At 37.7% G+C, this 14203-nt stretch overlaps 1 protein-coding gene across 10 annotated transcripts in view; it reads left to right on the top strand.

Annotated features, from left to right (window-relative positions):
- Positions 1-14203, top strand: part of lef1 (lymphoid enhancer-binding factor 1) — a 71496-nt gene that overhangs the window by 53909 nt on the left and 3384 nt on the right. For 2 of the 10 annotated variants that reach the window (XM_088923560.1, XM_088923528.1), the window contains 2 exons: positions 4852-4891; positions 5569-5609. In XM_088923560.1, coding sequence (XP_088779686.1) covers positions 4852-4891; positions 5569-5603 — 75 coding nt within the window. In that variant the 3' untranslated portion in view covers positions 5604-5609. Of the gene's footprint in view, positions 1-4842; positions 4892-5568; positions 5610-14203 lie in introns of all 10 variants that reach the window. The other 8 variants (XM_088923552.1, XM_088923523.1, XM_088923544.1 and 5 more) reach the window with 5 other exon arrangements.

The following is a 14203-nucleotide window of genomic DNA, read 5'->3' as shown; positions in this document are numbered from 1 at the left end:
CACATAGTGTTGCAACCATTTTTTTTCCAGCCTCAGTCAGCTGTTTTAGAATACTGATGCTTATCGAGTGGCTCTTTTCACCGTGCCAGTTTTGCTTTAGTTTTCACTCGTCTTGGCTTAACCCACCTCAGATTTAAGTAGAGAGTTGTCTCTGAATTTGGAATTGCCGATTTTCCAGTTTTATTAAGCCCTCAACTGCTGCTCAAAAATATCTTTACCACCCTGTGGAGTCTGAAGAGAGTGAGGAACTGTCTACACATTCCACCATGACCACCCGTCAGTCAGTCAAAACTGTAAACGTATTGATTACTGACGTCTGTGCAAACGAGCACAACACCTGGAGATGCTGCTGTTTGACCAGCAGAGGGTACCCTGGTCTGCTTGAGCCCACCCAGACCCAGAAACTGTCGCATAGTTGTGCTTTGTTGCTTCTGAAATAGTTTGCTGTTGGTTAGCAACAAATCCCAGAATCAAATGGGTAAAAATCTATAGTATAGCTCTGTGGTCTGACTGAACACATTTACTAGCTGAAGCACCTGGGAAGTTTTCAAATCTTAGCAAACTTTTCAAACTTTGTTCTGATACATGGATTTAGACTTCCCAAAATCAGGGCTTTTCAGGTAGATAATCTAAAATTTGTTTTACAGGGGCACAAAAATGATTTAATAAATTCAATCAAATTTTATGTCTTGATTGATATTTGCTGGAGCTCAGCTACTTGCCTCTCATTTTTATTTTCCCATAATGTGGCTTTTTCCACAAATTAAGACAAATTCTCTAAAAACTTCTATGGAGGGACATTTTGATGGGAATTTGGGAAAGTAAATTACAAAGGATAATTCTTTCTGGTTAAACAGCCTGTCATATTCCATTTAGCGTTTAAATGGATGAGACAACGTGAGCTTAAGGATATGTTGAGGACACATTTTTGTTTTACTGCCATGTGCATTCCATCTTTACAGTAAAATTTCAATTGAGCTTTTCAAAAGCCAGTAGAAGTATTTGTACCAGAAAGTAAGATTTGAAATGTAGACTCATTTTAATGATAAAGGAGCATGAATAACACATCTCTCTTCTTACATTAGTAAAAATAAATGTTACTATAATTTGTTAAATACAAGTATACCATACTAACAGTATCAATTAACCACATGGAAATTAGCAACCAAAAGCCAGATCCCGTGGCTAAAAGCAAGGTTTCTGGAGTCCCCTTATATCTTCTTGTAGCACAGAACATACCCTGTAATCAAATAGACAATGATACCCTTGGAGGTCTGACATTAATGTCTTGTACAGAGCACAGTATTCATTCTTTGTCTCTGATTCAGTACTACCAGGCAATGTAAGGCCAGGGTATTTTTTTTTTTACCTTTTAACCTTTGGTAAGAAAAATGAAAAAATAGGTACAAAAAATTCTGGCTGAATTTTAAGCTGTTGTTTTGGACAGTGTGTTTGTGTGCGAGTGTGTGTGCGCATGACTGATGTTGTTAAAAGTGTGGCTCCAGCACTCATATTCACTACACCATTTGAAAGTGTAGTTTGTGGTGTTTATCTGCCTCCTTTTGGACACCTCAGGCATTTTTCTACCTTTGTTAAAGGGGAAAGTTTTACCATTCTTGAAGACATTTAAAAAATTGTTCAACATGCTGTGTAATTTTTACATTTTTGCATTGTGCACAGTGAGGACTAAATCCAGCCTATTGTTGGAAAACTAATGAAACTAAGGCCTCATTAACACTGTACTCATTATTTCCTTCTAGACAAATGGCAAAACAAGGTGTTTACCACAATATACTGTATGCTGGCAGACTTATTGTCATCATACACCCTAAAAATAGTATTAGAGCAACTGTAATGGTCAATACCAGTACAACTTACAAAAACCCACACAAAAATATATTTTTTAAAATATTAATTCTTGCTGTTGTTGGAAAACCTTATCTTTCAAAATAGAAAGGCTGTGATAGATTAATTATTAACGACTTACCTTGACTGAGCTGAACTATTTGGGGAATTGATTGCAGAATTGGTTATGATAGTTTGAAATAGGTTCTGATCATCTAAAAATATTCCTAGTTAAAATGAACAAGACTCTGAATGTCTTGAATTTATTTCTGATATTTTATGCATTTTACCTGTGTAATGTCTTTTATACAGTTGTTAGGGGCCACGTTTCCTTTTTAAAATGGTTTGCTGCTTTTAGAATAATGGTGCTTTCGAACTCCATAGTGCCTATTACATTAATAAACCATGTGGTTACAGTATGTTAACTGCCGATTGACTGTTCTTATGCATTATTTAAGAGATCAACTTGGCCTATACCTGCAGGACTGGCAAATTATACTGTATCATTTCTACCACATGCAAAAAATAAATTTTTAATGTATAAAATAAAATACTGACTAGCATCCATAAGAATGGGTATTTAAGTGATTCTAGTTTTGTTTTATTCAGTACTGACCATCAAAGGATCAACAAACTGTTTCTAAGTCAACAATTGCATGCTATTGCTAAAATATATATTTTCTTAATATATCTGGTTTCCTGAAAAGGAATGCAGTCCTCCCCAATGTGTGAATGGGGATCACTGGCCTTTGCTGAACTAGTATTCAGTAAAGTGGGAATCTGCCACAACTCTCTGGTTCACCCTTTTTGGTCTAAATGTGTGATATGGTTTTAATAAAGACCAATTTTTACCTGGACTCTGGAAAATTCAGCCAAATTCAGCCAACATATTAAGACGACCTTAATCCAGAATACTGGGTTGCACTGCAGCGAGACCCAACATGGATTGTAGGACCATGAGCACTATGGAAATTGGGAGGTGTTTGCAAGTCGATGTTTGCAAGTTGTATGTCAGAAAATCTCCCACTTGTTAGCATACTGGCTCCAGGTAGAATCTCTGCAAGTGCCTTGCAGAGGTTAGACTACTGGCAGGGACTAAGCTTACAAGTCTTTTCCGTTTGGGTGCCAGACCCACAGGTCCAGGATTTCCGAACTGGTGTTGCAGAGAAGTCGGGGCTCGTAAGCAGCTGTCATGGTTGGCCTCCACAAAGGGGTGCCCAAGAGTGGGAGCTGGGTTCACAACATGGGCATAGTTTACCTTCTGACGCGGAACACCCTGTCGAAGGAGAGGCATAGCTGGGAAAGGCATAAGGGATCTTTCCTGGCCAAGTGTGCACTGGTAGTGCCTTCATGTTGGGCAAGCAGAAGGCTCTGCCATGCTGCTGCCCATAAAGGAACCACCAGCTTTGGAGAAATACGTGCCAGGGTTAGGCCAGGTTGATTCTCCAAAGATCTCTGCAGTCATCTGTATTGAGTCCTCTTATTTGGGCTGATACCATGGATTGAGTCCTCTTATTTGGGCTGATACCAGCCAAGGTAACTAACTGTACAGCAGCCAACACACCTCATGATTCAGTACCTTAAAAATGTCATCTGGCTGCAGAGTCTTGGAGCCAAATACCAAGGGAGCAGTGGCCTCTTCTGAGAGGGCAGCCTCTATGTCCCTACACAATGCGGTTATTCAGTCTTCTCCCCTGCAAACAGTGGAGTATGTGACACCGACAAGAGAAGTGGTGGTGTTGTGCTTCAAATCACAATGGCAATAGAGGCCATCTGCAGCTGCTCCAAGATCTTGTGATTTTTTTTTTTACTCAGGCCTTCCTTCAGAATGTCCCTGTGTAACAGGGTCTGGCTGGGACGTTACAGTTGGATCAGTTAAGGGATGGGCTCTTGGACGAGGTGGTGAATGAGATCATTTCAGTTTGGCACAGCCTTGCTCAGCTGCCTTCTGGCTATACTGTATATGATCTGAAGTGTAGCTCAGCAGAGGTCAGTGACATGATGCTTCCCCCTTGGTGAAGACTGCGTTGAAGAAAACAATTTTATACTGGCTATGTAGCAGTAAATATGCTGCTCCAACATCATTAAGCACTGTTCAGCAGCTCTAATCACTGTACACAAGTAGGGAATGCTAGTTTATTAACCAGGATGCCTTACTTTAAACAGTCATGTCATTCTCATAGGTGTTCACTGGAGGTTAAGCTGTCTAGTTTGTGACTAGGTGGGCGTAAACTGCTCTTCCTGAATTTACATGGTAATAAGATTCTTTATATGCAGTTGGATAAGTCTCCATTAACTAAGGACACCTTGAAATTAAAATGTTTGTGTTTATATAGTCCTTCATTATGAATTAATGAATGATTGTTTGGTAATGCAAAGATCTTCCAATTCTAAGCAAACTAAAGTGGAAAGAGTACTCCGAACAATCACAGTAACATTTTCACAATACTTCTGCATGATGAATTGTACTGCAGTGATAACTTGCAGTGACAAGGTGCCTATAAAGCACAATATTATTCCAGGATTTAAATTTTCTACATGCTATTATGCTTTCTAGTACATTTAGCTGGTAACATACAGGGATCTCCTCATAGCTTGTGGCATAATAATAGTGCTTTAAAAACATAAAGGGTTAAAAATGAGGGAGGCTATTCACCCCATCTCTAGCATAATTACTTTCTTTTAACCACACAGTGGATTTCATAGAAGAGTACAGAAATGTACAGTGACCATCACTTAACAGTAGTGTAGCAGAAGCTGGGCTCAGATGCTGGATGGAATGTAACAATACACATATCAATCAACAGCACAGGGCTTGAATGCGAAAACTCAGCAGTTCCATTTTTCTTGGAGGAAATTATTCAAGAGCAAAAGGGAAAAATGCCAGAGAGGTCCTCCCGGGGATGAATGGACATGGCAAACGCCAATGGAAAGAAGTGGTTTAGTGAGTATGAGTGCTGGAGCCGCACTTTAAGCGTTCACCTGGATATTTTGCAGGGAAAGAAGAAGAAGAGGAAGAGAGAGAAGTTACAAGAGCCTGCATCAGGTAACCAAACTGCTTTCCCCTTTTGTCGACACTAATGAGTGCAGAAAACTGGGTGTGATGTAATTCTTTGCATTTCTTGCGCTTGTGTGTAATGTGCAGACAAAAGGCAAACATGAATCAGAAGAAATTGTTTTTTTGTTTTTGTGGGAGGACGGTCCTCTGACATGTATTGTTTTTTTTTTGGTTTTCATTCCAATTTTTGCAAAAACACTCTTCAATGGACCCTCCTCCTATATCCCCATTGCAGTCTAACCTTGTTTGGCATTCATTGAGTAAGCACGTGCTGCCTGTTGCGCAGGTATATTGTGACTTCCCGAACAATAGTCTCTTGCCTTTTTATGTGCCTCTGATCTTTATTCCTGCCCATCTTCTACACAGAACCTAGACTTATAGGATTAGTCTGTGAAGAGGTTTACCCGGGGAGGAAAAAAGCACACAATTGTTATTCACTATTAATGGCTTAACACTGCATAATGTCCTTTTTGCTATGTTTTTGCTACCGTGTGTAATTGTGTATGTTCCCTTATTTGCGATGACAGCAATTTATATGTATATTGAAAATCTTTAATCCTCACTTGTATATAAAGTACGATGTACATACACAAATGTATACGGTAGATTTTTTTTCTTTTTTTGTTGGGGGGAAAAAACATTAAAAAGACCAACATCTTCTACAGGTACAAGCCAGAGAATGAAAACTGCGTACATCTGAGCAATGGTAAGAAAATCTCAACTACATTATGTATTGGTTTATCTGCTGACAGATAAGTTTGTTATTAGTGACATGTTGTGTTCTAAACACATATGAATATGAATTTACAGACTAATCCTAAAAGTCTACCTTAAAAAAATGTTGTATACATATTCCTGAATTTAGGACATAAAGTGAAAGGTCTCTTGGTCCATGTAGCTCTTTAGATTGCTATTAGTCGATTTCTTTTTCAGCAGTTTTAGTTTAACTTTATGTATATTTCATACAAGGCTGTTATAATATCTAGAGTGGTATGTATAGAAATGTTTTAAAAATGAGGCTTTTGATCCACAAACCATATGATAGCATTTCTTGAAAGATGACCATGATTGGATGATAAATTTATCGAATTTATTGTTGTAAAACTACAACTGCTGTAGTGTGCAGGGAGACGAAAGATGAATGGCTCTAACAGAAGAGTATAGTAGCGGGTAATTTTGAGATAATTTTGACGATCTGCATTTGAGACATTTTCAAGTGGTAAATGGCATTATAAACCATTCTAGCAATATCTTTTGGACTCGAGGTTGGCACAACGCTGTCAAAGCAAGACTGGAGTTTCCATGGTTTCCCTGTATCCCTGTGGGCTTTCTCTGAGGGGACACCTCCCACTTTTCAAAGACATGCTGACTAGGTTAATTTGTCTTTAAATTCTGACATCCCATCCACTGTACAGTCCTGTCTTCTCTAGGATCGGCACAAGGTAACTGGGATCCTTCTCAGAAATAAACGGCCTTAATAATCTGATAATGAATAGGACAGATAGATGTTTTCAGACTTTAATGGCAGCTGATTCATCTTGGCAAATAGGAGTGAAGGTACTGAGATTCAAAGTGAATTCCTACTTTTGAAAGAGGGGTTCCAGTGCATGTCTATAACACTACAAATATTCAGCATTGAAGTGATGGAAAATTGTTTTGCAATATGCCTTTTGGGGGGGGGGGGGGCAGAGACTGTTTTTACGCAGTCTGCAGCAGTCAAGAAGGATTCATTTAAACAGATTAAAATCTCAAAGCAAACCTTAATAGTACTTAAAATAACACTGTTTTAACAGTCCATAGTTAGTAATGTTAAACTTAAGCTTGTGCAGAGTTTCTGGTTGAAGTTATTATATCTAGCTAGTTACCAAATTTTTTGCTTTCTTGTTTGATTTTTCCCTCTTACTGTAAACCCTTCTTATTAGCATGTAACCATCTCTTCAATTGCATTTTATTGTGCTTTCTCCAGAACTGTGAGGCTTAGCAAAATGCTAACACAATTTGATTAATGAAATCATTTCCTTGACAAAAGATGGTCCCTTGTCTTCCCATGAGCTGTATTTATTTGGATTGGTTTGGAAAATCATTGAATATGCTAGCAAACATACTTCGGCACTGATCCCATAATTAGCAGTGCCAGGCAGAAGGTAGATTGACACCTTGACTGATTTATCATGACAACCTGAAACACATATGCATAATACCAAGAATACTGGAGCAATTCAAAAGCAGTCAATTTATGCATATCCCAAGAGCTGGATTGAAGCTGGTTTAGCATAGACTACAGAAAACATTGCTAAATGAACTTTTTGGTTATTGTCTTTATCCTTTCTCATTTGTTCAGTACATGACATGGATTTTCTAATAGTGTGTATTAGTTTTCCACATAATTTATATAAATCATATTAAGCCTTCTCAGCAATCATAAAGCAAAAGTTTCAATATTCCTGCCTGTTATTTTGTCATTTCATTGAGAATGTTTAATGAGATTCTTTAAATTAGATTGTAATTTCTGTTCTTGGGTCACATAAAATTAGGAATTTATTAGTCATTTGTGGTGTTTATTTTCTGTTTCATGTTTTGCTTGTTACAAATTATAACTATTCAGCAAGAAGTATTTTTAAGAGTGTTCTATGATAAACAATGTATTAATATTACAAAATAAACAGCTCTATGATAAATTGTAGAAACAGTCTACAGTCATGTTGGGTGTAGAATAGTACAGAATTTTTTTTTAATTACCTACTTAAGAGTTCAAGAGAAAAGTACTTTTTTAATTGAACAGAATTGCTAATTTATTTTAATATTGCACGTATGTAATGAATTTGAACAATTTTAATTCCCCTTTATTAAGAGTTGTATCAAACCAAAAAAGTAAGATTTAAGAAGAATTAAAAAATTCAAAACAGAGGTCTTTTCTCTTGATTGGCCACTAAAAAGTGTAGAAAACAAATTAAGAAACACCTTCCAAAACAATGTGAATTCATGAACCAAAACGGATATAGTGTATTTATGTCTCAATATGCACAACGTTTGAACACTCTTACTTTTTTTGTTGACACTTTACTCTATTGAGAACTTGAAGCATTTCTGATAAAACTTGAGAGTCTTTTCATTCATTTGGATGGGTGCCGATTGTAGTCTTGAGATCGGTGGTTGGAATCTGGTGCAGGGATGTGCGGATATCCCTGGCACACAGCAGTTGACTTGGTGTCTTGCCAGGAACCTGTCAGCTTACAGTGACATCTTTCCCCTCTCTCGTGCCTTACTTCCACCATCGATGTTGTCAATGGCGACTGTACTTGATATATGAAAAAGAAGTCTGACAGTGTGCGTTTCAAAAGACGCCGTTTTTGTCATCACTGGTATGTGGATTGCTGGCAGTGAGTTGAGTTGATTAAGTCTTGTTAATTACAAATTGGATGCCTTAAAAGAAAATTGATTTTAAATTTAAAAGGAAAAACGGATGTCTATAAATCAGGTTTGTTGTACCGCACGTACAGTAGACAATATTGGACTGTGTGAGAATGGCTTGTGTTGATGACCTTACATTAAATCGAATAAGAAAAATAGCTTAGCATACTGTGCAATAGCTGCTGCTTACTAAAGTTTCTAATGTTATACGCAGGGGTACCACAATTTCCTTTACAGGCCTTATATTAGTCCAGTTTGGGGGTTTTATTTTTCTGTTCTATTTCTTCGGACAAGGATTTAGGCAAGTCTGAACTTATTCATTATGTACAGTATCTTTCTGGTTCTGAAGAAGATCAGTGATTTCTTCCATCTTACCAAGTGATTGGCCTCATGTATCAAAAAAGTTTAGTGTAGACCGAATAGAGAAGAATGATGCCAGAAAGTTGAAGGGTTATAACACCAGATTACAGTGTGCAGAGATACGAAAGATGGATACTGTATGTTCATGTGCAGCAGATGTTAACACTGCAGTTGAGGAGCTGGAATCCAGTCAAATTTCTTTCCTCCTCTGATCAAGTAAGACGTAAAATAGTTCGCCTTTCAACCAGCTGCTTCCACTCTCACAGCAGAATTGGCCGTTTCTTTGTGCAAAAAACATGTCCTTGCTGAATTGGTTGCTTTGAATTCGTGAAACCCAAATCTCTCCCCTTTTCTCTGTTTAGTCTGGTCCGAATAATCCTTTTCATATACCAGCCTGGAGATTTTTATCAATGTATGACATGCAGATTCCCTCAAGGTTTCTACTTCTGCCACTGTGCATTTTCACCCAGAGAACTTTAATGCAGTAAAGATGTTTTTAGACTTCATTGGTTTGGTCAAAGAGTTGCAAATGATAGCAAACTCAATGTAGATTATTCCAGATGGTTTTGTGGCTTTCTTGTGTAGCCCAGCACATTTGAAGTTGAAGTTTAGCTACAATTAGGCCAGGTCCTGACTGATGTTGGCCTACTACGTGGCTACCCAGCTGGAACTAGTGAGCATAAGCTGACACGAACTTGGTTTTGACATTAATTTCAAATCTTATGCCTTGTATTTTTCTTTCTGCTTTGTAATGTTAGCCTGTCTTCACACTAGAACTATTTTTATGGTCCTGGTTTGGGACCTTTGAAATAAAATCTGTAAAATTATGGTCTACTATGGAAATGAACCAAACAGATCTCCTGAAGAAGTGTTCACAATGCCTTGAATATATATAAATATTTGCACAGGGAAAAAGGAAACCCAGCTACACTCAAAATCTGTCAGATTTCTACTTTTTTGTTTTCTATGGGTCCAGCATTATGGTCAGAATATTAGTTTTCTTTCACCATAACTGGAAGAAGACCACCTACAGTATAAATCTCTGCAAAAGACCTTCTGGTCATCAGATTAATAAGGTTTTATGCCACAGGGTAAGAATGAATAAAGAGTGTGCAAAAAGGAAGTGTGTGAAAACATTTCAGAACTGACAGATCAATGAAAAGTGTGATACAGGAATGTCTATAATTTATCATTTATGAGCTTGCAACACTCTGCTAACTGTAACCACCACTTGCTGTGTCCTGTATCAGTGACTGTAGTTAAAGGATTCAGCTGTCAGACTTTGATAGGAGTAAAAACAAATGGTCTTATACTTCACTTGTTCTCTTAGCTCCTCAACCCTCTAAGCACTGAAATCCACTTGCTAGCTGCAATTAGGCAAGGTCCTGAGCTTCCCTTAATTTCAGAGCTTTTTCAAATTGAAACCTTACCTTAAGGACACAATCATATGCAGCAGCTGAGTTTCATTTTGTTATTTCTGACCTGTTATAATTGGTATAGGATGTCTGAATGCACCACACTGTTCAGCAGTGGCTTCGTCTTGCCATGAGCATTGGAGCGAAGATGAGACTCTGAAACAGTCCTACAAAATGCATGCATATCACACCTTTTAATAGCACAAGTCATTATATAGCATGTTTGACAAAGGGAAGTCTGAATTGAAATCAAAGGATGTATTCCTACTAATACTTTAAAAAGAATCTTCATTGAAGTGTTACCTGATATTTCTTTTAGCAGAGCTTAGATTAGAAAAAGCAGTAAGTTACAGACCTTATATAACTTTAATTAGCTCCTTCTCTGAATCACAGTACTAAGAGTAGATAGAAAAGACTTTCTCTGCATGTAAAGTCAAGTTAGCAGCAGCCTAAGTCTGGTCTATGTCTAGTAGCATTGTGATTGAATGAAGATCTGCTTAATATTCATGTAGATAATTATTTGCAACTAATACATTTACCTTTTTTAATGCTTTTATTTGTCTAATCCATCTGCATCTTTTAAGTCTGATTTGCATTTTCATCTTGTCATTTTAAGTCACAACACTTGAGAAGTTTCTAAAATAGCGTAACTCCTTTGATGATTTTCTCATTAATATTATTAATAATAGTTGTAATCATAGTCTTGACAAAGATCTTTAGAATGGCACAGAAATCCCAGTCTTTGTTCCAAATAAATTGAACCAGACTATGGGTCAGGACTGCAGTCAAAGCAGAGTCATAGACCAAGGAATTTACTCTCCTGAATCAATGCTGCAAAAAAAATGTGCTTTTTTAAGATGTAAATTGCTGCTTTGAATTAATTGTAAAGAAAATAAGAATACAAATAATACAAAATTGAATTTTGTGTATAAGAATATAGTTTTTGCAAATACTAAATCGATAGTGTGTTTTTCTTTGATGGTATGGAAGCATACTGTACACCTATTTTTCTCAATGACTGGACTGGTTAACATATCGGTGTTGGTTCTGTGAAAATTCTGTTCCATGTGTTCATTGAAATTGGTGGGTTTTCTTGGCACTCCTGGCATCTATCAGGTCCACCCAGAACATTCTGGTAGCATTTTGTTTGTTTTCCTCTTTAGAAATGCATGGTTTTGAACGTTATGTTGGAATTTGAAACTGTCAAGGAGCCTACAACCACTGGGTATAATTGTGGTCAATTGTATGTCTTGGTACTTTGCATTAAGTTTCCCACAATTATTCAAATTTTCTCCAGACTCCAGTCTTTTCTTGGTTTCTTCTTATTTGTGGATGTTTAAGCCCCTGCCTGTTCCCAGTTTAAAGAAAGTGTTAGCAAGGAAGGCAAACTTGTTCTAAACTTGTAGAGATTTTTTTTTTCATAACGTCCATTGAAGTTTAGCTGTTCTTGTGTTGTTTTTATGGACTCTTACATATTCTCCTTATGTGGATTTTTGTGGATCATTTCTGGTCAAAATATTGTAGTCTACCTCTTTTTTTTTTTAGTAGTAACTCACTTTTCAGGCTGTTTATATTTCATGGAATATTGAATCTTCCCACAGCATGTCCCCTCTTTTGGCAATAGATATTTGAATATTGTAACAGTCTTTTGCTTTGCCTGTTGTGGAATGACTTATGGAATTCATTCGGTTTGAATTTATTAAAATAGTTTGGATGTTTTATATGATAAACAGAATTAGGTTTGTCAATGATTACCTATGTATTTGTAAACTTTAATATAGGACAAGCCAAGGTGTTTCTATAAAATATCCCACTGCATGTTGATGAGACATCAAGTGAAGTGGCTTCAGCCACCCAGTATGTGGTATACTTTATAAGAACCATGTAGCATGGTGTGGACTGGAAAGCTTGTCCTGTGGATTATAAAATTATAAAATTGATTATTTTTTTTAAAGAAAATGTTTCTCAGTGTAACGGTATAAATGTGAAGATGTGTCTTTTAACATTTTATATTGTATTTTTACTTCACAATAGGAGTAAACTCAACAATTTCATCCATTGTGAAATTGCATGGAAAGTTCTATTTTAAAAACAAAAAGGATAGGTCAAGATACATATGCCTACGGGCAGAATTTCTGTGACTGTGGTGCTGATTCTAGTAACTGAAATGCATTCTTAAATATACATGTGCAGTATGTCGCATGTTGAGGTATGGCTCCTCACTGTAAAAGCTACGGTGCACGGTTATCCTTTACTGTAATAGATGATGTGAGTAACAACTAAGACCATAAAAGCAACCAAGCTTGTTAAACAAAGATTTTTTTTTTGCCTCTGACATTTTTAATTACATCTCTACAAAGTAATTATTAAATAATTACATCTTTACAAAGTGTTGTTGACTTGGTGCACACAAACCCAGCTACAGTAAGTGGTGAAGGAAATGGAAGGAGATTGGCACAAAAAGTGTATTCCCTTGTGCTTTTTTTTTTGCTTCCTGTGCCACTTCCTCTGCTTCCCCTGTTACATCCAGAGGGTCTGTTTTTTTTCTGTTTTTACTTGACCTGCATCACTGGTTGCGGTCTCCCATTGTTAATTTAGTCTTCCTTTGATTATGGCGTCTGGAAGAAAGGTGTCCAGGTAGAGGGAGGGAGGGAGAGGGTGGGAGGCAGCTCGCAGTCAGCTGTTTACTGTGAGGTCTGTTCTGTTTGTACTGGAGGTCTTTTTGGGAGAAGTTCTGGCTCCTACAGTCAATGCAGTCTGAATCCCCCCTCCGCCCTCCCTGAAATCTGCGACTCACAGCAGTTTCTTTGAAGCCTAACCGCAGCAGAGGGAGCAGTCACAGTGCTCCTTTGATTGTGCCGCCCTGGCCTGCGGATCAGGCCGTGCAGGGGCATGCCTGGCTTGGCTAGACTTCAGCTGTGGCCCCCAGCAATGTCTCAGATGTGGGCAATCCCCAGTCTCTTCAGCACATGTCTGTGGTTTCTTGGAGGGATCCTGATGTAACTAGTTTGCACAGCTCTCGCTTGCTGAGGAGCTGAGGGGTGTTTACACTCCCAGGTCTCCAGTCCGGCTTGGTTTTGTTTCCCCGTTTTGTTTGTATTTCCCCCCCCCCCCCCACTTTTTCAGGAGGAGTTTCAAGCTTTCCCCCCTCAAACTATGTTCCTAACGGAGGTAAAACAAATACACGTTACTTACTGTACCTTGTATTCCGGGTGAAGGGAAGAATGTTAAAAGTTAACTAATGAAAGGGGAACAGTAACTTTAAAAACCTGTAAAAGGAATGTGTCGTTGGACGCCTGGTTTTGTATTTAGGCTTCCTAAAAATCTACTGTTTGTGACGTAGTCAGATGTTTTGTCGTTCAGGAGAGCCAAATGCTGATGGATTTATAAGCAAGAATGATAGTTTTCATATTCCTTCCAGCAGGCAACAGGTCTTTCACATACTGTTTATTATGTAGTATAATAAAGACACTGAAACTCTATAATCTTCATAAGTGTACACAGAGAATAGTAAAAGTCAAAAGAGCAATTCTCTAGTCTTTTGTTTTCAGCATTTACCAATGGGACAGGTACTTTTCACAGTTAAGGGAATAGATGTTGTTTTGCATCAGATTTCTCTATGCACTATATACACTGCTAAACCATAGAGCACCCCTTAAGAAGCCAACCTTGCAAATGATCCACCACAGATTTTACTACAAAAATGGCACTCTCAACACTCCACTGATCTCTCAAGACACAGTTTAAGATGGTTGGGGTAACAAGCATTTAGTGAGGTCGTATTTCATTTCCATATTTAAGGAAGTTTTGGGGGTACTTTCTAATTGGAATCTTCCTTTTTTCATATCGGTGCAGAAACAAAGATATATAATTAGGTAGTTCTGCCTTAATTAAAACATGATGCGTGGCTGCTAAAGTGCAGCTTGACTTGGTCTCTTCAGAATCATCTGCCCAGTTTGAGATCAGCTTATAAGAAATACATAAAGGACGAGAACTGCTGCACAGTTGATTTTGAAACTTTACATCAGGAAATATTCTCAGTACCCTCCTATCCACCCCTTCGCTATGCCAGGCTTTTTTGCGACACCAGAATTCGATTCACTCAATAACTTCA

Source organism: Atractosteus spatula, chromosome 1 (assembly GCF_055471065.1).
Source record: "Atractosteus spatula isolate fAtrSpa1 chromosome 1, fAtrSpa1.hap1, whole genome shotgun sequence".
Lineage (NCBI taxonomy): Eukaryota > Metazoa > Chordata > Actinopteri > Semionotiformes > Lepisosteidae > Atractosteus > Atractosteus spatula.
The sequence above is the reverse complement of the archived record's forward strand: the minus strand, read 5'-3'. Positions and strand labels throughout refer to the sequence as shown.